Genomic DNA, 23,607 nt, shown 5'->3' with positions numbered 1-23,607 from the left:
TCCCCACCCTCTCGCTGTCTCCACCGCTCAACGCTGCCCTTCGTGAAAGGTAACTGCAGCTTCTCCGCCTGGAATGTGCTTCGTCAGCAGCCCTGGCAAACTCCGCTGACCTTTCAGGATCCAGCTCAGGTACAGTTCCTCCACCTGACCCTCACCCAGGAAGCCTTCCCTGGGGTCCCCACAGGCACGGACGTCCTGCTAAGACCTGTTACAGGCCCAGGCTAGCCTCTAATGGTCAGGAGATGTCCCTGACCTCCCTCAGGGAGGCCCTGAGGCCAGAACTGTGATTCACTCATCCAGGTGTTCTCGGCCCCAGCACAGTGCCTGGCCGTCAGTGGGCGCCTGGTGCAGGCTGAATTAATGGGTGACATCAGTTCCCTACTCTGGATGCAAACGCGGGCGGGGATAGGAAGGGTCAGAACAGGCACGAGTGCGGAAGTCCCAGGGCTGCTCAGCTTCCCTGTTCCAGCTCTGCACTGGACCCTCCCTCGGGGTCTCTGCAGGGGACACAGAGCCTCTTGTTAGACTCCAAGTCATGCAGAGCCCCAGCAGGCCGGAGGCAGGCCAGCGTCCACTCTCCACCAGGTGCCCACATCTGGCTGCAGAGGTAACAAAGGCACTTCTACACCAGTCATGACCCACACTTTTCAAAGCAGCAAAGAAAACTACTCTTTGCTTCTGAGGGATGATTAGAATAAACATACAGCCCTGGAACGTTCCAGGCTATGGGGACACAAGGTGTGAGACTAGATTTCTCCAGCAGAAAATCTCTCCACTGACTGCATCTGCATCGTGTTAACACATGAGCCGTCCTGCTCATGTGTGGTGGGTCCAAAGCCACTCGCAAAGCTTGGCTGGGTCACCCGGGAGACACCGAGAGCGAAAGGAACACCCCCGGGGCTCTACTTACAGTCCCTGGGGGGCGCGTCCTCTGCGGGGCTCCGGGGAGAGGGCTTCCTGCCCGGGCCAAAGAGCCCCTCGTCGGGGTCCACCTCCTCATCAAAGATGGAGAGACAGGGCGAGGGTTTGGGCTTCACGGCCACTTCCTCCGGGCGTTTCTTGGGCTTCTTGGAGCTGGGGAATCACAGACAGAATTCGAGGTTAGCACCTCTCACAAGAGCCCTGCCGGCCAGCCACACAGGCACCGGGCAGGCTTGAGCCGGTGTCGCGTAGGAGCTTTCCAAGGAGCGACAGTGAGCTGGGGACGCGCCGCTACGGAAGCGGCCCAGCCCTGCGCCCAGGGAACGGCCGCTGTGGGGTGTGTGGCAGGCAGGAGGCTGTCCGGACTACACGACTGACTGCAGACGACTCCAGCCCTGAAGGGCCAGCAGGACAGGCCACAGGCCACAGGCCGCAGGCCGTGCCCTCCTTCCGGAGCTGCGAGGCCACACCACCTCAGCACCCCGGGGGCCAGGCTCATCACAGAGCCACCGACAGCCGCTCGGACACAGGGATGGACGCACGTGAGGCTGCACACCTCAGGGCCTGGACCCAGGGAAGAACAGAAGGCAGCCTTGGGCAATGCTCCCTTGTTTCCACCCACACATCCCCCCTTCCCTTGAGCGGTCTAACCTCCGTCGTTCCAGAAAACACTTCAGTCCCACTGAGCCAGCATCGCCTCCTTCGGGAAACCCCTCTGGCTACTCAGAGCCCCAGTCACCTCTGCACCCCTCGGGTGCCTTTGCGTCTCATTCATCGACTGGCCAAGGTCCTGCTTTGGGCCAGACACTGCTGCGGGAAACCAGGAGGGGACTCGGGGAAGCTTCGGGCCCCGGGAGGGCTTTATTTCCCGATCCGGGTGGTGGTTACACAGCGGACATGGCAGCCTTCAGGGAGCTGAAGACCGCAGATCTACACACGTCACTGGAAGGTATAGCGCCAGGAAATAAACAAACCTGGTTTTATTTTAACAAGGTGATCCAACCCCTGCTGGTGGTGCCTAAATTAGCCATTTTAAGGTTCCTGCAAACAACAGAAATAAGCTTCTAACCGGAAGTGGGGCTTCCGTGCGCCTGTCTGCCTGGAGGGCCGTTCCACTGGACCGAGGCCACCAGCTGAGCTCATGCGGGCGATACTGTGCAGTCAAACTGCGCTGATACCACCGTAAACAAGGCACAGATTAACCAGCAGCAGAGAAACAGCAGCAGGGCGGCCCTGGGCGTAGGAGGCCAGGGCGCTCAGAGATGGCTGTTCCCACGGTCTGGATTTAGATGTCTGCTAGAATTTCAGTCTCCTGGTGGAGGTGGGGAGAAGCTAGGAAAGGTGAGGCTGCACCTGCTGGAAGGCTGCGGGACCAACACTCCTCGGCGCTCAGGGCCGAGGCCCCAGCGGGAAGATCTCTCTCAGCAGACGAGGAAACGGTGGTTCAAGAAGCTGGGTGTCTGCTCAAGGCCACACGGCAGGCAGGGCCAGGGACTCAATGGCCGCACCCCAGTCCCTGCACTTTTCTCCATCTCGGGCACAAGCCAGATGGGCTCAGGCCACAGGCCACCAGGGCCACACCTCCGCTGTGGTGTCATCCCCAGGCCCTGCCTGTGGTGCTGGGCAAGGTGAAGGGAGCCTGGGCTCCTCCAGAAACTTCATCTGCGCTTCCTCACACGTCTTAAGGAGTCAGGGAGTCCTGCTTTTCCTGGGATGTCTTCCCCTTCTGCCTCACAGACCAGGCAGAGCCAGCGCCGCTCTAATGACCCCTAGTAAGCGGGTACCGACGAGGCCCTGGCCTTCGGGGCAGGCCAGCTGGAGATGGCCACAGCCAGCCGAGACCCGCTGAATGAGAACCCCAGCGGCAGGCGCCGGGAGCCGCTTGTGTCCCTGTGGGCTCTGATGACCGGCCGTGTTTGGGAGCCACTGGACCAGCCAGGGGCCTGCGGGCTCCGTCCCACAGGCTGCCCCTCAATTACCCGTCGCAGCCGCCCTTTGCCTGGCTGTGCCTCTGCACCCGGCAGGGGCTGCAGCAGTGAAGGGCGGGGAGCCCCCAGCAGGGAGCTCGCAGCCAGCGTCCGCAGGTCCACCCTGCTCGGAACCGGAACCGGCAGCTCTGAAACCACCCATGGGGAAGGCACACACACATCCTCCCCAGCAGACTGGCCCCCTGGGGCAGGGGCTGGGGGCTTTCCACCGACCAGAAATCAGAGGCAGCACAGAGAGAAGGGAGGGTCTGAAGAACAAAGGAAGTGAATGGACAGACGTGATTAATTATCTCTGGAGGAGCCAGGCAGAGATTTCAACGATTTCCCTTCTTGCACCTACTTCTGGTTCGGAGAGCACAAATTAGGCCTGGCTTTCCTGCTATGTGAGTTTTCCTCTCAAATCCGATGAATGTTCCTGTTTTTCTCCCTGGAGACATTTTTTATCTTCTGTGTCTCGAACTGAAATAAAGCGACTCTACAGCCCATGGGGCTGCTCAGTCAGGCACCATCTGAACCCCACCCCATTCCTCCTGGGCCATCCTCCGTCTCCCCGACTACCCCCGACCCGTCTCCAGGGGAGACAAAGAAGAAGAAGAAACACGGAGCTTTGATGGCCGAAAGCCCCAGGGTCCTGTCCTGGTTAGCCCCAAATTCTGGGGACTCAGTAGTGTGCCTGGTCCAGAGCAGACACTCAATAAATATTAGACGAAAGAACAGATGGATGGAGGGGCGGCGCAAGGATGGACAGACAGACAGACGGATGGGGGGAAAGGGAGTGAAGAGAGAGGGGCGGCCAGCATCATCTCAGACAGAGGCCTTCCACCCCACGGCTCCTCCTCCAGGGATCTCGCAGGCACCCCAGCTGGTCTCTCCAGCAGCCCCTCGGCCCTCCCGTAAGAAAAGCTCATCCTTTCACTCGGAGTGACTTCTATGTGCCAGCGCTTGGGAAGTACCTCCCACGGGCAAGAACCTGTGCTGGGTGATGAGGGCACAGAGGTGAGGAAGACCTGGCGCTGTCCCCAGAAGCTCACAGCCGAGCAGGGTCACAGACATACACCCGTCATCACCACACAGGGCACTCATTCTGTGATAGCCGGAGCCCCGAGGAAGGAGCCAACCCAGCCCGAGGGCTTCCTAGGGGAGGTGGCGTAGAGGAGGGCAGTGACCTGTGGGGCTGAGGGCAGAAGACTGACACAGGCAGAGAGACCCTCAATCTGTGAGGGGCTGCGGGACTGGGCACCACCGGGAACCCAGTGCCCAATGGAAGCTTTGCTCCTGGTCCCTGGAGGAACAACCAGGGCCCGGACTGGGGAAAATGAGAGCAGGGAGGCCGTCAGAAGGCAAAGTGCTGATAAATGTGGACTGCTGAAGTGACCCGTGGGCAGAAGGGACAAGTTTAGGATGGTGCCAGATTCTGACTCAGGGACAGGACAGGCGTTTCAATGTCAGGTGAGCCACTCTGACTCCAAGCCCGCTCCCTCCCCTCCCCCACACATCGTGTGAGCGTGGGCTCAGACTGCACACACGGCTACGGTCCTGGCGCCCCCTCTGTCCCCCCTCAGCTCCTTCCCACCCGCATCCACCCGGGTGCCCGCAGGACACACCACCCAGTTCTGCTGTGCCCGCCACCAGCACACCCTCTGCACGGAGCCATAAAGGATGCCCCCCCTTCTCCCTCCTCCAAAGGAAGGCTGGTACGATCAGACTCCTGTCACCAGGGATGGGGCAACTGAGCATCAAACAGTGGGGTCTGCAATGGACGGAACCGCAGCTGCCGACCTTGTGCGGGTTCCCGCACAGCACGGGTTGCAGGAGGTCGAGGGTGGGGGGCGGTGGGGGGAGGTCCCTGGACGGGTGCAGGCACATGGAACCGTGCTCCTGCAGTGCACACGCGTGTGCACGCACAGACGTCAGCTTTCCTGCTGTGTGTGCCTGATAGAAGACAGATGTCCAGGCCAGGCCACATCCTGCAGGCGGGCGGGGAGCGCGCATGAGTGACAGGCGGCAGGTGCCACAGCTGACAGCTCTGATAGGCCAAGGAGCGGCCCTGCTCCACGGGGCTCAGGCGGCTCTGGTGACAGGGACTGACATGAGAACGTCCTCCCCTCCGGCCACCCAGGGGGCTTGTGTCAGTGTTCCCGGATGCACCTGCCCCTGTGACAGATCCCCGATGGGGACCAAGGGCCAAGGTCCTGAGTGCACTTGAGTTGCAGAGGCATCTCCTAGACTAACCAGAAGACGGTGGATCCTTCTGAAGCCAAGACTCACAGACAACATGACTGTTACCTTCAGAGCCAGGGTGATACTAAATCAGACACGGAAATCAACTCTTTTCCAAGCGTGTAACGTTCCTGCTTCAAAATACAGCACTTTTCACTTTTTAATCTTAAATTCACTTTCTTTTTTTTTTCCCATTAGTGAAAATTCTCCGAGTGCCAGTAAATGAACTTGTGATGTTCATTCCAGGACAATGTGATTTGCAGCAGCGCTAGGCAACGGGCTTCCGCCGCGACCCGATCACAGGAGTCGCGCCAATCATGGAGGACAGGCGTTCACCCTGTGGGCCCACACCAGCCTCGCTGGGCCAGGGGATTCAGGAAAGCACCGGAGGAAGGGTGAGCAGGGTTGGGAAAGCTGTGCTCCAGGCAGAGAGAAGACCCCTGTGAAAACGCTGAGGTGGGAAGGGCTTGGTATGTTCAAGTGCCCAACAACTGGACAGCAGGTGCATGGAGGGAGGAGGGGGAGGGTCTGAGGGGAAGTCGGGCCACATCCCGCAGGGCCGGGGATGGGGGCATTATGACCGGTCTGAGGGAGGACCCCCTGGAGGGGGATGCAGGAGAACCTGTGTACGACCCCAGGCCAGTCATTTCACTCTCTGAGTGTCTCCTTATCTGTTCAGTGGGAACAAGGAATGATCTGGAAGGTGCAAAGTGGAGCCTGTACGCTGCTGGGCAAAGCAGAGGCCCGTGATCACAGGCGCTGCTTGAGGACGTCTAGCTCACATTGTGTTTCATCCCAACTGCCTCCATTCTGGGCTCTACAAAGTAAACCGGCCAGTCCAGGTAGCTGCCCTGGACGCCCATCATTTGCTCCTTTCCCACAAGTCACACCCTCAGCAGCCCCAGCCTGACTCTCCAGGCCGCTGGGCACCCTCCCCGCCCCGCGAGGGACCAGGACCTCAGGGACCTCTCTCTCTTCTCAGCTTGTGGGGGATGACATTTCTCCTTCTCTGCACAGGGGCGGGGAGCAGCACCACGGCAGCAGCACCAAGAAACCAGGGCGGCCCAGCTGAAGGGGCTCTGCCACCCCCGGCTTGAAAGCAAAACTCCCAACCCTGATCACACCCACGGCGGCCCCGACAGACCGTATGAACAAACAGGCAACCGCCAGGCCAGATATAAACAGAACCCGCAACCTGCAGCCACCGGCCCAGGAAGCCACACCGCAGTCTCTGCAGCTATGGCCCCAGTGGCCAGGCCTTGATCGGTAACTGCCAGCTTCCCTCGTCTTCACCCTGCTTCCCGCTTATTAGGCCCAGCGACAGAGGCAAATATGCTCCCCCAAGCAAACACGCAGGCTGCAGGCCGCCCCACTTCTGGTTAGGCCTCTGGCTTTCGCATGCCAATAGTCTGCAGTCAGGCAGACCGGAGCCTTCCCCTTCTGCCACCAGAAATCTTTCCCACTCCCCGCCTGCCTGTGAGTCTCTGCCCAAACGCAGGTGATGGTGGCTAAGTCCCCTGCTATGGCCTGCTCTGAATAAGTGGCCTTTGCGTGTTCTCATCTGGGCGGTCTTCGTTTATTCCAATACCCCCAACGACACTCCAAACGCTGACGTGACCAGTGGACGCTGGTGGTCCTTGCGGCGAAGAACACCCATCCCCTACATCACCCGCCATGGAGAGCAAATGGACCGGGGCGGTGAAGTGGGCACCCGGCACGGGTGGGCGTCTCGGTCTGGGGGTGATGGGGTAAGTCCTGGGCCAGGAGTCAAGAGGACGCAGCTCCCGCTTGGACCACGCCCCAGACCGTGTGATCTTGGAGAAGCTCCTCAATTATAACCACAAAGACGCTGGAGGGGAGGCAAAGGCCCTTGTGTGCACAACGCACGAGGCCGATATCTGCATGACAACAGGAAATGGAAAAGCTGCCTTTTCCATTTCAATTGTGTACTTTAAACACCCAAGGGTTTTTTCAGAGCAAAGTAAACCTGAAATAGTGTTAACATCATACAAAGGAAATTTCCTGTACTTCATCCCGTTTTACCCTTACAATCACTGGGCCTGGACTTTAATTTACAAAGAGAGAAACTGTGGCTTTTGAGAAGTTCAGCAACCCACCCAGGGCCCACCGGCTGCTAAGTGGCAGAGCCGGGACTTGAACCTGGGACAGTCAGCCGCTAGCCCTGCTCTGGGGTGACCACACATCCTAGGCTTTCCTGCTTTTCCATCCAGTGGCCTTCAAACCACGCTCAGGGGCCCCGGCCTTCTGCAAAGCTGCCCAGGGCCGCCACCGAGGTGGGCTGAGGCTGAGGGGCAGAGATCCAGTCCCCACTCCTGTCCCAACCCGGCCAACTTTACTTCTGTCTGTTTCATATATCAGGGTCCTGTATGAGATTTCTCTAGAACCAAAGCGTCTTGCTACTCAGTTAGAAAAGTGGAAGGCACTGTTCCATGTGTTTGTCCCTGACACTTCTATTCACTCAGGACAGACTCTGTGCACTGCCGTGGATGGGGAAACCCATGCCTGTAGGGGGTGCTGTGGTCACCCCTAACGGTAGCTGATGCTGCAATCACCGTGACAGCTCTAGGGTGAGACGAAGGGGCCCACTGTGCCCCCTGCACGCTCCTTGTTTGGACCCAGGACGGCCGAGGCTAAGTGCTGTGCGTGGAGGTACAGCGCGAGGCCGCCAGCCCTGGCTCACAGCCCCAAGAGCGATAGGAAGAACGGCCCTCCAGCAGGAGACCAGAGAGGGAGACCCGAGAGACAGTGGTGGGCCGGGGGCTGACAGTAACAGGAAAGGCCTCCCCGAGCCCGCCTACTGGAACCCCTGTGAGTGGCAGAGACTGGCGGCTGGTGCACCTGCTCTCTGCATCACTGTCCTCCTGCTTCTCCCAGACTTCTGCTGAGCTCGGTTTGGGGGGCTCCTCAAGCAGGAATTTGCCTGTGGAGCGTGCCAAGAGCTCGTTAAAACACAGGTTCTTGGGCCCCGTCCAGGTTCGAGGGAGCCTGAGGTGGAACCTGCATTTCTAACCAGCTCCAGGTGGTGCAGAATTCCCGGCCGGGCTCTGCTCTCCTAGGTGGGGGCTGGAACCCTAAAGGGGCCGTAAGCCCAAAAGGGACAGCCGGGATACTTAGCAAGAGGCGTCCGAGGAGGAGCAGCTCCTGGGGCCCCTCGTGAGGCGGGGTGAGGCCAAGCTGTCCCTGCAGAGCTCCTGTCCTTGGGGGTCGCCTCGCTTCTCTATCTTGGAAACGGTGGTGAGGCGATGGCTGACCTTATTGTGGTAATCATTTCACACTACGTAGGTGTATCGCGTCATCACATTGTGCACCTTAACCTTACACACGTCACATGTCAATTTTACCTCAATAAAGCTGGGGGGAAAATAAGTAAATCTTGGGCTAGTAGATCTGGGGGCAGCTGGCAGCGTGCCGGAAGTCTTCAGAACCACAGAATGATCCCAGAGTAGCAGTTCCATCCGAATAAAGGAAGCGAGGTATTTTTATACTAAAACACATACGGTTATTTTAGGAAAGATATAGCAAAATCTGTATAAATATTTATGACAAAACACATGATTCACGTTCCAGAGAAACGTCCAGCTTCACCACTTGAGGCCACGGCACAGGGCCCCGGGTGCTGGCTCCCCCTCCTTGGAGCAGACAGCAGGAAGCCCAGTCTTACAGGAAAGCGTGATCCTGCAGGAGCCAGCCTGCCCCTTGGGAAGCTGAGGGTCCTCAGGGACCTGGGGCCTGGAGGTTGCGGAGCTCCCTGGACACTGGGGGAAGAGGAGGGGGCAGCGGGCCTTGTGGATGGGCAGGGTTTGGAAAAGCAGGGAGGACTTCCCAACACAGGGGAATTAAGTCCTTAAAGACCCCTTCACTGGAGAGGCACAACCAAGACCCCCAGCAGAAGCTTTTAGGACCTTGCTCTGGGTCAGGTGACTGGGGGGAAAGCTCAACAGAATAAACACTCCATACATGAACAAGTTCTTTCATTGCCTGTAATAGCAAAAACCTATGGCAAACACCACAGTGTCCCCCAGCGGGGGCCTGGGAATGCCATTTACAGCACATCGGCCTGGGGCTAGCACCAAGTTAAGAATGTACAAGTCTATTTACTGATCCGGGAAAACCCAGTGTGTAAGCTGGAAAAAAGCGAATTATGGAATGGCGCACGTAACGCAGTTCCATTTCGGTAGTAAAACGTGAATATCCAAAAGCGTACACCTTTCATGATGAAAGGGCTTTTAGCGGTGTTTGCAATATTTCTACACTAATCATACATCATTTGAGTTACAATTTAAAATGTTCCTCGCAGCGTATTTCCAGCAGAAGGCAAAACTACTATGGGAGAACTTCACCTTTCTCAGGACTGTGAAGTCTCTAAAATAGAAAGTTAAACATGAAAACTGTGTTCCGCATGGAAACCGATCGTGAGGACGTAAAGTGCAAGAGCGGAGTGTAAAAAGGCATGTGTACTATGTCTGCAGTTACATGGACTGGCCGGGACAGGGACACACAAAAATTCCGAAAAGAGGAGCGTGGCAGCGTGGGATTTGGAGGCGGTGAGGGCTTTGTCTATCCTGAGGCACTTTCTAAGCGTGCAGCAGTGCGTCCTTCCCTAATCAAAACCAGGTTTTACAGACAAAGGAAAGCCAGGCTTTGTGCCGTGGCCCCCACCCGTCCAGCAACCCCACAGTGGAGAAACAGCGCCCCGGCGCGGCCACGGCAGGAAGGGCCAGCGCCTGCCGCCTGGAAACGTGGCCGCTTGGGGAAGGCCGGCATCCGGCCCAGATGGGCGCTCAGGGAGGTGGGGGGCTGGGAGAGCAAGGATGCCGCGGCCGCAGCCGCAGCCGCAGAGGAACTGAGGGCACAGGATGGAGAAATATGCAGGCCAAGCATAAGTCTCCTGCAAAGAACAGAATGTTCCTCACCAGAGGGTCGGGTAGGCAGCCTTGTACAAAGAAGTCAACAGGCCCACCTGGGTGTCCCACGAGAGGCCAAGGGGACACCCTCACTTCAAGGGAGGGCCCTGCCACACACAAGGCACTAGCCAAGTCCCCGCGCAACCCTGTCCTCAATTTTCCCATCTCTGAAGGGGGTATAATCCTAGGGCCCTGCCTGCCTCCCAATCTGCTGGGAGACTGGGATCCGGGGACAGGGCAGGGAGGTGACACCAAGTCCTGACTGCCATCTGGGGCTGGATGAATTTGGATGAGCTACTGGACTCCAAATGTCAGCTTCCTCACACACAGAACGAGCCCGACGCCAGAACCCGCTTCCTAGGGCACCATTTCCCAAACCAGACCCACGGTGGATATGGAAAGCAATTTGGTTGAGTCATGACCCTTAAAAAAAAAAAGAAATAGAATAGAAAATATCTATTCATGTAAATGCTAATCAGTTCCTGGCATTTAATAAACTCTCAGAAAATGTTAGTTGTTATTATTCCCAGTGGAGACGACAGCACTGACTATTGTCACATCGGTATTAAAAGAAAGACCGGCAGAAGGTCAAAAGCCTCCGGGATCCCTTTTAGGTGCTCAGCTCTCCTCGGATTCAGAAAGGAGGCCCCCCGAGTGCAGAGCTGGGGATGGTGCTGGGGCGCAGGGGGTCCCCAGACAGCCAGCACCTCACCCAACCATCTGCTACTGGAGTAAGCGGGGAATTAAAGGCGGCCCTTGCCAACCCCAAAGAGCGTTTTCCTACCCAAAAAAGGAGCTGCTTTGCTAAGCACGTCCTTTAGCCAGAGGCTGGCACAAACCACGCAAGCCCATAGCAGTCTGGCAGCAAGTAACATGTGGTTACTCAGAATAACAGAGAGGCTGAGTTCAAACAAATACAGCCCAACAAGGCCCTCGGGTCGCACAAGGCTGATAACGAGCGGCTATTACGAACTTCTCCCGACATAACCTCGCAGTCACTCCCACAGGCCGCTGACCCCCTCCTAGGACAAGGCCAGCGGGGGTGGGAGGTGCTGGAAGGGCCTGACACCTGGCACCAAGGAGCGGCAGGACCTCCGGCTCCGGCCCCTGTCTCCCCGAGCGCCTGGGATCTTTCCCAAGTCTGACTCCTCGTCCCCTCCAGGCTGGTCTCACGTCGACCCTGCAGCCACATGTCCTCATGTGCCCACCCTCACACACCCCACTAGGAGAGGAAGGCCTGCGGGTGGTGGGCAGTGCTCTCTCGACTGTATTTTTCACGCTGTTTAAGTTGAACTTGTCCCTGCCTGATTTCTCTTTGGCTCTAATTTCTTTCTGGAACAGGACCTGCGAGACAGGCAGAGAGAATGTCACTGGGTCTGTGGTCTGTCCACCTCTGCAGAGGTGGTGGGGCAGAACGATGGGGCCGTGACGTCTAACTCACTTAATTTTCATGAGAGCCGCAAAAGATGGGTGCTATCATTATCCTGCTTTCCTTGCAGAAAACTGAAGGAAAGGGGTAAATTGCCGGGATTCTGGTCCAGGGAGTCTGGCTCCGCAGTCCAGGACAGGACCCTGAGCTCGGTTGGAACCCCAGTACCATTAGCCACCAAGCCGCCTGACCTCGGGCAAGGCACCTGGCCTCTGCAGACGTCAGTTTCTTTAATCTGTCCAATGGCATACTAACAGCTGTTTGCGGGGCAGGCTGTCAATGAGACACAGTAGACAAAGTGCAAAGTACAATGCCAGGCGCGTATTAGGTGCTCAAAATCAGCAGTTCCCACCTTGTTTCTTGCTCATTCGGGCCAAGAAGTGAGGGTCCTGGGAGGCGGGCTGCGTCTGTCGGGCTCCCCCTCATCTCCTTCTGGTCGGGAGGTCCTGCCCAACGCCTCAGCCTGTGCCCATCGGAGGGGCCTGGGGAGCCTGGGGTCTGGCTCTCCGGTCTCATCTAGCCTGCAGCCCCTCCCCCAGCTCAGGGTGCTCTCCCAGTGGGGGCTCAGGAGCAGCTCACTGATTGGCTAAAGGCAGGCAGAGGGACAGGAAAGGAGAAGGAACAGGAAGGTGACAGAATCAGGACACCAAGGGGCCATCAAGACCACAGCTAGTTGCCTCTTCTTCTCCGGTGTACGTGTGTGTGTACGTGTGTGTGCAAGTGTGCGCGTGTAAAGAGGACACAGTCTACCCTGGGGCTCACTCTACCTCCTTCCATCACAGTCAGCAGCTTAGGGGTCACCAGTCCCCCCAAGCCTTACAACCACCTTGGGGAGGCAGGGCCAAGGTACACAGCCCTGTCCCCAGGGCAGCGGGACACGGCCCAGGGAGCTCCAGTCACGCATCACGAGTCACAGGCTGTCAGCGACGAGCTGGACTGAGAACCCAGGCCTCCTGGGGTGCTGAACTGCCAGGGGTGGGGGCAGCCCTGCCTGGTCTCAGTGCAGAACTGGGGGGCGGGGGGCCACCCTGTGAGCAGGGAGGGGCAGGAGATACCTGGGCTGAGCCCCAAAGACCCAGGTGATGTTGGGACGAGCAGAGAGCCAGTTCCCTGAGTACCAGGCCCCTAGGGGCAATAACCCAGGGATACCGGTTTTCTCAGACTCCCAGGAGGGAGGGAGGAGCCTGGAGAAAGACAGACCAGATGGGGGGGGGGGGGCACCCAGAAGAGGAGACGTACCGCATGATGCCCAGAGGGTCCAGGGCCTCCTCTGCCTCGTCCTCTGAGGACTTCCCTGCATCCTGGCCCTTCTGGTCCAGCGTGGGGAGACCCTCACCCTCCACTCGATCCTGCTGCTGGAAGAAGTCGAAAGCATCCCCGTCGTCCCCCCCTTGGCTGTCTGTGTCCAGGACAGAGAAATCTCTGCTGCTGAGATCCGCAGCCCCGGGGGATCTGGTACCTGTGGAGGGAGACAGAGAGGGCGCCTGACACCCACCGCCGGGGGGACGCGAGGAAGCACTTCCCGGCGCGCAAGCTCCAGTGCCAGCACCCAAGGCTGGGGGCTTCCTGCAGCGTCCTGGGACCAGGATGGTGGGTCTGGATGGGGGTAGCAAAGCCTGGGGTGGAGAAGACAGAGGGACAGAGGGAGCAGTTCCTGAACCTCTGCAGCCCAGGGCCTGTTGGGACGACAGGCTACAGTCCACGGGCTGATGGCAGAAGCCAGCCAGTGTACGTGGGTTCCCACAGAACAGTTCCAGAAATGCTTTGCAGTTGCGGAGCCCATCGGGGAGCTCTGCCAACCACGGTTGGAGACTTGCTCCGAGGGTCTGGGTGATTAGACTAGGAACTCAGTGACTGCTCCGCGAGCACATGGAAGATTTGAGAACGCACTGTGATGGCTTCACTACGAACTGGCTTACATAAGCGCTTCTCAAAGTGTGGTCCATAGGCGGGTGTCCACAACAAGGTAACTACAGAAAGGCGGAGCAAGCATCCAGAAACTTCCACAGTACCTTGGAATGCTGTTTGTGACATACTGGGAATAAAAAAGTTAGTCCTTCCCCACAATGGTTTGAGAAGCGTGGGTTTAGACTACTTGCTTATCTCTATCTAAGTAGTTTACTGAATAGTGTATTTTTGAAAGCAGTTACTTACAAAGTATATGACCCTGTGGGTAAAGAAGCCACCTATATGCCCCAGAGTGCCTGGCACATAGGATGTGATATGTATGCTGACACAGTATGTAGAACTGAGTGACAATGACTATGTTGCATTATATTATGCTCTGTTATTTTATTAGGACAAATGTAAAAATCCCATTCAAAATCTCATGAACCGTCAATTTCATGGAATAAGCATCATGTAATAAAAAGTTTTACAGGTACAGATTCATTTAAATATGGCAAAAATCCCACGTGAGAGATCCTATCTGTTCCTCCATCTTACAGATAAGGAAACTGAGGCACGGAGAGGCTAGGAAAGTCAGACCATCCTATCCTGCTTCCCCGTAACACAGAGGGCCAGGAGATGGGGAGTTTCTTCCAGCTACGGATAGGCTGGGGCCCCCTTCCTACAGTCAACGCAGACCCAGAGAGAGGCAAAGGGCAGGGGGCTGTGACCTCAGTAAACAGGAGGGCCGGAGAGACCCCAGCCCGAAGACCCTTGTGGGGGGCGTGGGAAAGGAGAGAAGAAAACCGGTGCTGCAGTCTCACCAGGCTCGGCTTTCCGTGCGCTCACCTGTTCCACTTTTATTTCCCCACATTGTTTTTTTTCAAAATTGGTTTATTTCCTGTTAATTTTCTTCTGAAAAATTCCCATCTGTCTTGGGAAACTAGGAGATTCACGGTACTCGGGAAAAGAGTTAAATGCGGTGAGTGCCCCGCACCCCCGGATGGGAGCCCTCCCCACGCTCCCCCTGCCCCGGGGTGCTGGCGCAGGACGGGGACACGCCCGCAGCGTTCTGAGTCCAGTAGGTGTGAGTGGGGGTGAGACGTTAGCCATCGCTTCTACAGCGCCTCCTGTGTGGCGAGCTCTGCACATGTGACTCTCACCAGCACCTGTTAGCCGGGCGACTCCCATCCGACAGACAGGACTAGCGGGAAGACAGGAGGCCGCAGGACCTGGACTGCAAGTGCTCGAGGTTCCCATCACTGGGTGGGAGGGGCTGCCTGGAGCCACGCTCCAAACCTCTCGGTGAGGGGTACCAGCTGAGCGAGGTGTCCCCAGGGACCAGGGCACCAGCCTGGCTGTGGGAGCACAGCCTTCTCCAGACTTTGCAGGCCCCCAGGCCTGGCTGGTGGGAGGCGGAGGCGTGTGTACGGGTGGGGGGAGCTCTGGAGGGGGCTGGCTAGGCGGGGAGTGGCTGGGCTTAGACTACGGAGAAGGGCCCTGGGTGAGCCCCATCCAGCACCCAGATGGTCAGTCCTCCAGGGCTGGGTCCCAGGCCTCTTCCACCCACCACCCCGGCCCAAGCACGGCAGTGAGGCCCATGGGCCTCAACAGCCTGGCTGAAGCTTCTGGGCTGCAGGGGGTATGTGGACCCCCCTCCCGCCAAGCCAGGGCAGGGAGGCCTAGTTCTGGGCCAGCAGAGACCTCAGGAATTTGAGAAAGAGCCTCCCGTACCTAAGAATTCTAGCAGCTCAGGGCTGCCTGCCAACTCAGCATCCTTCGAGACGCAGCGCAGGATCTCATCGAACATGGCTCTCCTCTCCCGGATGTCACACTCCCCAACAAAGAGCACCTTCCTGGGGAGCGGGGGAAGGCTGGCCGCTGGGTAACGACTGCTGAGTTTCTGGTAAAACTCCTCGATGTCACTGTACTTTCTGGAGACCTGGAATGAGAGGAGCACGTGGTTCCCTGAGTGAAGAGGGGAAGGAGAGAAGGCCGCTCTTCCGGCCCCAACAGAGGTCCCGAGGGCGCCGGGCTCTTGGGAGAGTCCTCCCCTAGGACCGGCCCCAGGAGGCTGTGCCTCCCTCGGGACCCTCCGCCCAGCTCCCTGCCTCAGGCTCCACTTCCTAGGCCTCCTGGTCAACGCTGGGTGCTAATCCTGAAAGTCCTAGCGGCCCAAAGGAAAGATGCAATCGTGGCAGGTTCCAGGCACCATCACAGGTCTGGGTAGAGACACTTGATACAGAGACCTGGCCTGCAGGTGGCCGTGACTTATACCTCCATTCTGGGCCTTCAGTGCATTAGCAGGGTGACCTCACGGTCTGGCCGTTGTTAGGTCATCTTCCTGCAACAACGGGTCAGCGTCTTGCAGGGTCATTATCCCGTGAACTAGCAGCTGCCTCTGACAAGGCCACACCTTACAGTGCGCAGGTGGTGGAGAACCAGACACTGCAAAGCTGGTTTCTGGCCCTGGTGCCAGCCAGAAGCCCACTGCACACCAGGACCCTGGGGAAGCTGGCCAGGGGGTCCGCTGGAAGGTGGTCCTCGGCCGTCAGAGTCATCCTGGGGTACCTGGCTTCCTGCAGAGCTGAGGGCTGCCTGCTACGGCCTCTCCATCTTTCCCCAGAACTCCCGCCGCAGCTTAGGGCTCGTCCACTCACTGTCAAGCTCTTGCTGTGCGTTTACTCTGTATGAGCACACAGTGTGGTCTCTGCCCCCGAGGCTCCAGGCCTCCAGTTAAGGGAGCAGCGGTAGCACAGCGCGTCGATGCCATCACTGTGGTCTATATAAGCCAACACAGGCGCTCAGAGAAGAGTCACTCGCTCCACGCCACGCCCCACCTACAGCCCAGCGTCCTCCCTTGTCTTAGACTCCTCTGTGCTCTCCCCGCACGTTTGGCCAGTCTCCCTAACTCCTCCGTGGGAGCATCGATTACGAAGACAGATATTCCCACTTCTCCCAAGCCAGGGCCATGCACACAGCACACCAAGGAAGCACTGGTGTAGCTGATGGGCTGTGAGGCGTCTGCACGCGTTCAGACAAGGGACACCTGGCAGTCCCATCGCACAGCTCTGCTGGAGCACGCAGCATCACCCTCAGAGCCCCCAGCCCGTGAGGGTTCCAGATGCTGGCAGGTGGCTGGGGCACTGGGGGACTTCAGGAACCCCCCCTGGGGAGTTATCTGGGACAGGGGACTGTGGCCTGCAGTTGTCAACACAGAGCCTTGCTCGGGAGCTTTCCTGAGAACAGCTCTCAAGGAAAGGTAAGAGCGTCCTTTCACAAAAGTGACGCAGGCTCCCAACTCCTAGTGGTCCCGAGAACCCGAGACTCCACCAGGTGGGGGCGGAGCGCCCTCTGCTGGCCTCACTGCTCCATGCAGGCCTGGCCACCCGACCCACCAGGGCCCCGCTTCTGGGAGCTGTGGGTCTCCAGGGCACTGGCAGCATAGTCAGCCGGGGAGCTTTAAGTCTTGGGTGCCACCCCACACAGGGCCCACATTCACCAGTGTTCCAAAGCACGGGCTTCTACTCCTTTTGAGGAGTGGAAAGCAAAATGCTCATTAGTTTTTTAAAGCTAAATCGTGAAACTTCAAAGAAAGTTCAGGTGTGGGGTTACACCCCTAGACCTCACAGGGAGTCAACGCGTTCTTTGCCCTTGCAGGTGGTTCAAAATGTTTGGGAAGAACCTCCACGCACAGGCACCTGTGCACACAGCTACCCGCAGGGCAAGGCAAGGGAGTCACTGGTCAGGAGAAAGCGGCACTGGTGTGACACATGCAGGTGTCAAAGAAATCCCCTCACACCCTCGCTCATAAGGCCAGCCAGCACCTTATCAAGGGCCCCCGAGTGCTGCCTCTCTGTCTCGCCCACAGACTTGGGTCTCAGATATTTTCCTCTTTGCTCCTGTCCCTGAAAAACATGGGTGCATTGAGCTCCATCTGGGTCAAGTCAGATTACCAGGAGCTGCAAATCACCCAGTAGAACAAAGCAGACCCAGAACCATCACCTGCCATTACATTACACCTTGGTTCTCAACAAGAGTCTGTCCAAGAAGCAAACGAAAACCATCACACTCTGTTAGACACTTTGCAGGATGTGCTGAATGTCTCCTAACGAAAGAACTGTGCCATAAACTTTGATCACTTAGAAGCTGGTGTCTCCAAACTGGAAAAGGATATTTGTCATGCAATAAATATAAAGAATATATAAAGAATTCCTATACATAGTAAGAAAAAGACAGCCAATGGTTCAGAAGGAATTCCACGGAAGAAACAATGTTTCACAAACATTTGAGAAGATATTCAATCGCATTAGTAATCAAGGAAATGTGGGCTAACACCTACCAATACAAGATTCACAAAATCAAAATGTCAGACACCACCAAGTATAAATGAGCACAGGAAACAGGGGCATTACACTGTCTGCGAGCTGGTAGTGACCTCTGGGAAACAGATGGCCTTGTTTGATGAAGTTAAAAGGGTGCATAGCCATATGGATCTTTTGCCTAAAACATTATGTTTTTTCTTAATCTTACTAAAAACATCTTTTTTCTCTTTCTGAATTCTCTCTTCCTGTAACTACAACATTGACTCGTTCATTTCAATCTTAAATCCATCCTTCTTATTCTCTTCTGATAATGGGGTTTGACTTTCTCTTTTTTAATGGGGATTTATTACCTCATCCAGGTGATCCTAAACATTTTAGTATCAAGATTCCATTAAAAATTTATTGAGGGCTTCCCTGGTGGCGCAGTGGTTGAGAGTCCGCCTGCTGATGCAGGGGACACGGGTTCGTGCCCCGGTCCGGGAGGATCCCACATGCCGCGGAGCGGCTGGGCCCGTGAGCCATGGCCGCTGAGCCTGCGCGTCCGGAGCCTGTGCTCCGCAATGGGACAGGCCACAACAGTGAGAGGCCCGCGTACCGCAAAAAAAAAAAAAAAAAAAAAAAAAAAAAATTTATTGAGGACCCCAAAGAACTTTTGTTTATGCAAGCTGTAGTTATTGCTACTTCCCATATTAGAAATTATAACAGAAATTTAAACACAAAGAAAAAAAGAATCTTGTGTCTCTTCTGATAGGTCCCCAGGCCTGGGTAACTCGCTCCTTGCCTTTCTGTCTTGGCTGCCAGGAGACGCAGAACAAACCAGCCGGTTGCTCTGCTCTGACCCACAGGACCCTTGCTCATTTTAACTTTCTCTCACAATCCCGTGGCCCGTCTCTCCTGGGCACGTCTCCAGACCTTTTCACAAGAAGCCAAAGGTAAATACTAAATGGGTGAGTTTGTGGTCTTGCCCCCTCCTGAAATTCTCAAGCCCCTGAGCCTCCTCTCTTCCCTCGGCCTCGGCTTCTTCTCCCTGACTGTCCCGAGGTGCTAGCGTCCCCAGGCTTTCCTCCTCAGCCAGAACCTCCACGCCCACATCCACTCTCTGGGCAACTTCATCTGCTCCCAGCCTTTCAGCATCACTGCAAGCTGATGCCTCCCAAAGCAGCCCCTTGGGCCCAACTCCGCCCCGAGGCCCCGAGTTCCAACCTCATGTATCCATCAGGCAAACACTTCACACTGGAAACGTCCTCCTTCCACCTGCCTCTCCCTCCGCTGGAGCCCTTTATCTCAGTGGGTAGAAACAATCAGCCAGTTAATTATGTGCATGTCACCTTGGAAGTCCTTTCAACGCTCTCCCTCCCTCCTGTACACCCACCGCTGGCCTGCCCCCCAGCCCCAGGCGTTTCTCTACCAGCCTCCTCACTGAGCTCCCTGTCCTCTGCCCTGTTCCTTCCAATCCAACTCCACTCTCCACCAGGCAGGCAGTGAGAGACAACAGGACCATGTCATTCCACTGCTTAAAGCTCCTGCTTGACTGCCAGACAGGTCGGGCCCCCTGCACGCCCTCTATGACCTGGACGCTGCCCGCTATCACCCTCCTCTTCTCCCACTTCATCCAGGACGATACTCAGCCGCTCACAGCTCCCCACATGATACCCTGTTTCTAGCCTCTGTGCCTTTGCTCAGGCTGTGCCTTCTGCCTGGGGCACCCTTCTCCCCTTCTGCTGTTCTTAGCTCCGTCTGCTCATTAAATTGTTTTTTTCTATTGCAGTGACACTGATTTATAACATTATACAAGTTGCATGTGTACAACATTGCATTTCTACTTCTGTATATGCTATGGTGTGCTTACCTCCAAAGGTTTAGTTTCTATCCATCACCATACAGTTCATCCCCTCTACCCATTTCACCCTCCCCTCTGCCCCTTTCCCTCTGGCAACCGCTACTCTGTTCTCTGTATCTACGTGGTTTTGTTTGGTTTGTTCACGTTCTGTTTTTTTATTTTTTATATTCCACACATGAGTGAAATCATACGGTATTTGTCTTTCTCTGTCTGACTTGATAGGATACTTGATAGGATACTTGATAGGATACCCTCAAGGTCCATCTGTTGCTGCAAATGGCAAGATTTCATCAAGTATTCCATTGTATATAAGGACCACAACTTCTTTATCCATTCATCTACTGATGGGCACTTAGGTTGTTTCCATGTCTTGGCTATTGTAAACAGTGCTGCCGTGAACATAGGAGTGCATGTATCTTTTCAAATTATTGCTTTTGTATCTTTGGATAAATACCCAGAAGTGAAATTGCTGGATGATCTGGCAGCTCTATTTTTATTTATTTATTATTTTTTAGCCACGCCATGCGGCTTGTGGGACCTTAGTTCCCCAACCAGGGATTGAACCTGGGCCCTTGGCAGTGAAAGCGTGCAGTCCTAACCACTGGGCCGCCAGGGAATTCCCTATTTTTAATTTTTTAAGGACTCTCCATACTATTTTCCATAGTGGCTGCACCAATTTACATTCCCACGAACAGTGTTGGAGGGGGTTCCCTTTTCTCCACACCCTCATCAACATTTGTCATTTCTTACCTTTTTGATAATTGCCATTCTAACAGGAGTGAAGCGATAGCTAACTCTGGCATTTCCCTAATAATTAGCGATGTTGAGCATCTTTTCATGTGCCTATTGGCCATCTGTATGTCTTCTTTGTAAAAATGTCTATTCAGCTCCTCTGCCCATTTTTAACTTGGATTGCTTGGGTTTTTGTTGTTGAATTCTATGAGTCCTTTACATATTTTGGATACTATTAAAATGCGTAATATCGGATATATGAGTTTTATCTTCTCCCATTCGGAAGCTTGTTATTTTGCTTTGCTGATGGCTCTCTTTGCTGTGAAGAAGCTTTTTAGTTTGCTGTAGTCCCATTTGATTAGTTTTGCTTTTTGTTTTCCGTGCCTGAGGAGACATATACAGAAAGATATTGCTAAGACTGGTGTCAAAGCTAATCCTGCCTATGTTTTCTTCTGAGAGTTTATGGTTTGGGTCTTACATTCAAGTCTTTAATTCATTTTGAGTTGATTTTTATGTATGGTGTGAGATAGCGGTCTACTTTCATTTTTTGCATGTGGCTGTTCAGTTTACCCAAAACCATCTATTGAAGAGACTATCCTTTCTTCATTGTATGTTCTCTGCTCCTTTTGTCTTAAATTAATTGTCCATTTGTATGGATTTATTTCTGGGCTCTCAATTCTGTTCCATTGATCTATGTATTTGTTTTTCTGTCAACACCATGATGTTTTGATTACTACAGCTTTGTAATACAGTTTGAAATCAGGGAGTGTGATACCTCCAGCTTTGTTCTTTTTTCCCAAGGAAAAAGATTTCTTGGACTATTCAGGGTCTTTTGTGGTTCCATATAAATTTTAGATTTTTTGGTTCTATTTCTGTGAAAAACGTCCTTGGGATTTTGGTAGAGATTGCATTGAATCTGTTGATTGCTTTAGGTAATATGGACATTTTAACAATGTTAATTTTCCCAATCCATGAGCATGGAATATCTTTCCATTTGTTTGTGTCTTCTTCAATTTCTTTCAACAATGTCTTATAGTTTTCAGTGTACTTGGTTAAATTTATTCCTGGGCATTTGTTGTTGCTGTGGTGGCTGTAAATGGGATTGTTTTCTTAACTCTCTTTCTGCTCACTCATTGTCAGCACACAGAAACACAACTGACTTTTTTTAAAAATAAACTTATTTATCTATTTATTTTTGGCTGCGTTCGGTCTTCGTTGCTGCACGTGGGCTTTCTCTAGTTGCGGTGAGCGAGGGCTACTCTTCGTTGCAGTGCATGGGCTTCTCACTATGGTGGCTTCTCTTGTTGCAGGGCGTGGGCTCTAGGCATGTGGGCTTCAGTAGTTGTGGCACACGGGCTCAGTAGTTGTGGCTCACGGGCTCAGTAGTTGTGGTGCGTGGGCTCTAGAGTACAGGCTCAGTAGTTGTGGCTCACGGGCTTAGTTGCTCTGCGGCATGTGGGATCTTCCCAGACCAGGGCTTGAACCCGTGTCCCCTGCATTGGCAGGCAGATTCTTAACCACTGCAACACCAGGGAAGTCCACAACAGATTTTTGTGTGTTGATTTTGTGCCCTGCAACTTTACTGTATTCATTTATTATTTCTAATAGTTTTTGGTGGCATCTTTAGGGTTTTCTATATATAAAATCATGTCATTCACAAACAGTGAAAGCTTTACTTTTTTCTTTTCCAATTTGCATGCCTTTTATTTCTTTTCCTTCCCTAACTGCTGTGGCTAGGACTTTCAATACTATGTTGAATAAGACTGGAAAGTAAGTGGAGCCTGGTGGGCTGGAGGGAGGAAGGGAAAAGAAGGGGCAGAAAAAAAAAAAAAAGAGTGGTGAGAGTGAGAATTCTTGTCTTATTCTTGACCCTACAGGGATAGCTGTAGGTTTATCATATATGGCCTTTATTAATGCTAAGGTACATTCCTTCTATACTCATTTTACTGAAAGTTTTATAAATGGGTGTTGAATCTATCTCTATCTCTATCTCTCTCTCCTGCTTCTGGGACACCCATTAGCCTACTGTTGCCCTTCCTAAAAGACTTCGATAATTCTCGTAGAATTTTCTCTCTCTTTTTTTTTTTGGATCTTAATTTTTTCTCCTCTTCTAACTGTATCATTTCTAGATTTCTATCTTTGAACTGGCTAATTCTCTCTTCCATATGGTCTGCTCTATTTCCAGTCCTTTCTGATGCACTCTTCATCTTGCTTACTAGGTTCTTCAGATCTAGAATTTCTGTTTGGTTCTTTTTCAGAGTTCCAGTCTCTTTGGTAAAGTATTTCTTCTGTTCATTAATTTCAACCCTGACGTTCACTGAACCACCTTTCTGAGTTTTCTTATAGCCTGTTGAGCTTCCTCTTGACAGTTATTTCGAATTCTCTATCAGATTGCACTGTTCTGTGACTTTAAATCTGGTTTCTGGAGAATTACCATTTTATTTTTGTGATACAGTGTTACTGTGGTTCTTTATGGTGCCTGATGAGTTGTTCCTCTGCTGGTACACATGAAGCAGCAAACACCTTTCTTCTTTAGGTAAAGCTTTTTTTTTTTTTTTAAACTTCATTCCAACTATTCAACAGGTTAGAGGCTTTTGTTTTCTTTTCTTTTCCCTTAGGTGGCGCTACAGCACAAGTTTTTGGTTTCTCTTACCTGAGCTGCCTCTGGTTATATTAAAGGATTGGCACTTTCCAGCCTCCACTGCCCTTGTCAGAGGTGTTGCCTGGTGCCCGCATTGTCACCGCTTGTGCCTCCATGGTTGCTGCTGTCACTGCTGTTGCTGCCCGGGTCAGCGGGCTGGTGAGCACTTCTGCTGTGTCCAGAATCTTGAGTCACAGGTCTGCTTCCACTGCACGGGGTGGAGCTGGGGTCTCGGCACCTCTGCCGTGTCTGGGGTTGTCAGGTTTAGGGATGCCGCCACTGTTGGTCGGGGAGAGGGGGCCAGACTTGTGGGCAGCTCTACAACTGGAGGGACGGTGTTGCAGGCCCTGCTGCCCAGTCCCCTGTGGCTGCAGGCGCGGCTGAGGCCCGGAGGCTGGCGTTGTGCGTGCCACCTCCCTGATGCGGCTGGGTTCTCTGGGGCCGCGGGCTCGGTCTCCGGGGCTGGGGATCTGGGACTGCACACACCACCTCAGTTCCGCCTCCGTTGTATGTTCCAGTCCGCCCACCTCTAGATGGACAGATGTGGAGACTGTTTGAGATGTTTCACTGGCTGTAGACTGAAGGGGAGTGAGAAAGGGAGGGTCTCATCCGCAGTAATGCTGATGTCTCCACCTGCTCTTCGAAACCCAGCTCAGCCCTGACCTCTTCCGAGACATCTTCCAGAACCCTTTCCCTAGG

At 54.4% G+C, this 23,607-nt stretch overlaps 1 protein-coding gene across 9 annotated transcripts in view; it reads right to left on the bottom strand.

The window, feature by feature from the left end:
• HS1BP3 (HCLS1 binding protein 3) overlaps positions 1 to 23,607 on the bottom strand; it is a 74,467-nt gene that overhangs the window by 45,573 nt on the left and 5,287 nt on the right. For 8 of the 9 annotated variants that reach the window (XR_012325797.1, XR_012325796.1, XR_012325795.1 and 5 more), the window contains 3 exons: positions 15,105 to 15,312; positions 12,723 to 12,942; positions 911 to 1,074 (listed from right to left, as the gene is read on the bottom strand). Coding sequence is in view for 6 of the 9 variants with exons in the window: in XM_033838975.2 (XP_033694866.1) it covers positions 911 to 1,074; positions 12,723 to 12,942; positions 15,105 to 15,312 (592 nt within the window). In the remaining 3 variants the exon portion in view is untranslated. Of the gene's footprint in view, positions 1 to 910; positions 1,075 to 12,722; positions 12,943 to 15,104; positions 15,313 to 20,285; positions 23,487 to 23,607 lie in introns of all 9 variants that reach the window. The other variant, XM_073791569.1, reaches the window with a different exon arrangement.

The sequence above is a fragment of the Tursiops truncatus genome, chromosome 14, assembly GCF_011762595.2.
Source record: "Tursiops truncatus isolate mTurTru1 chromosome 14, mTurTru1.mat.Y, whole genome shotgun sequence".
NCBI lineage: Eukaryota > Metazoa > Chordata > Mammalia > Artiodactyla > Delphinidae > Tursiops > Tursiops truncatus.
Note: the sequence above shows the minus strand (reverse complement) of the source record. Positions and strands in the feature narration are given on the sequence as shown.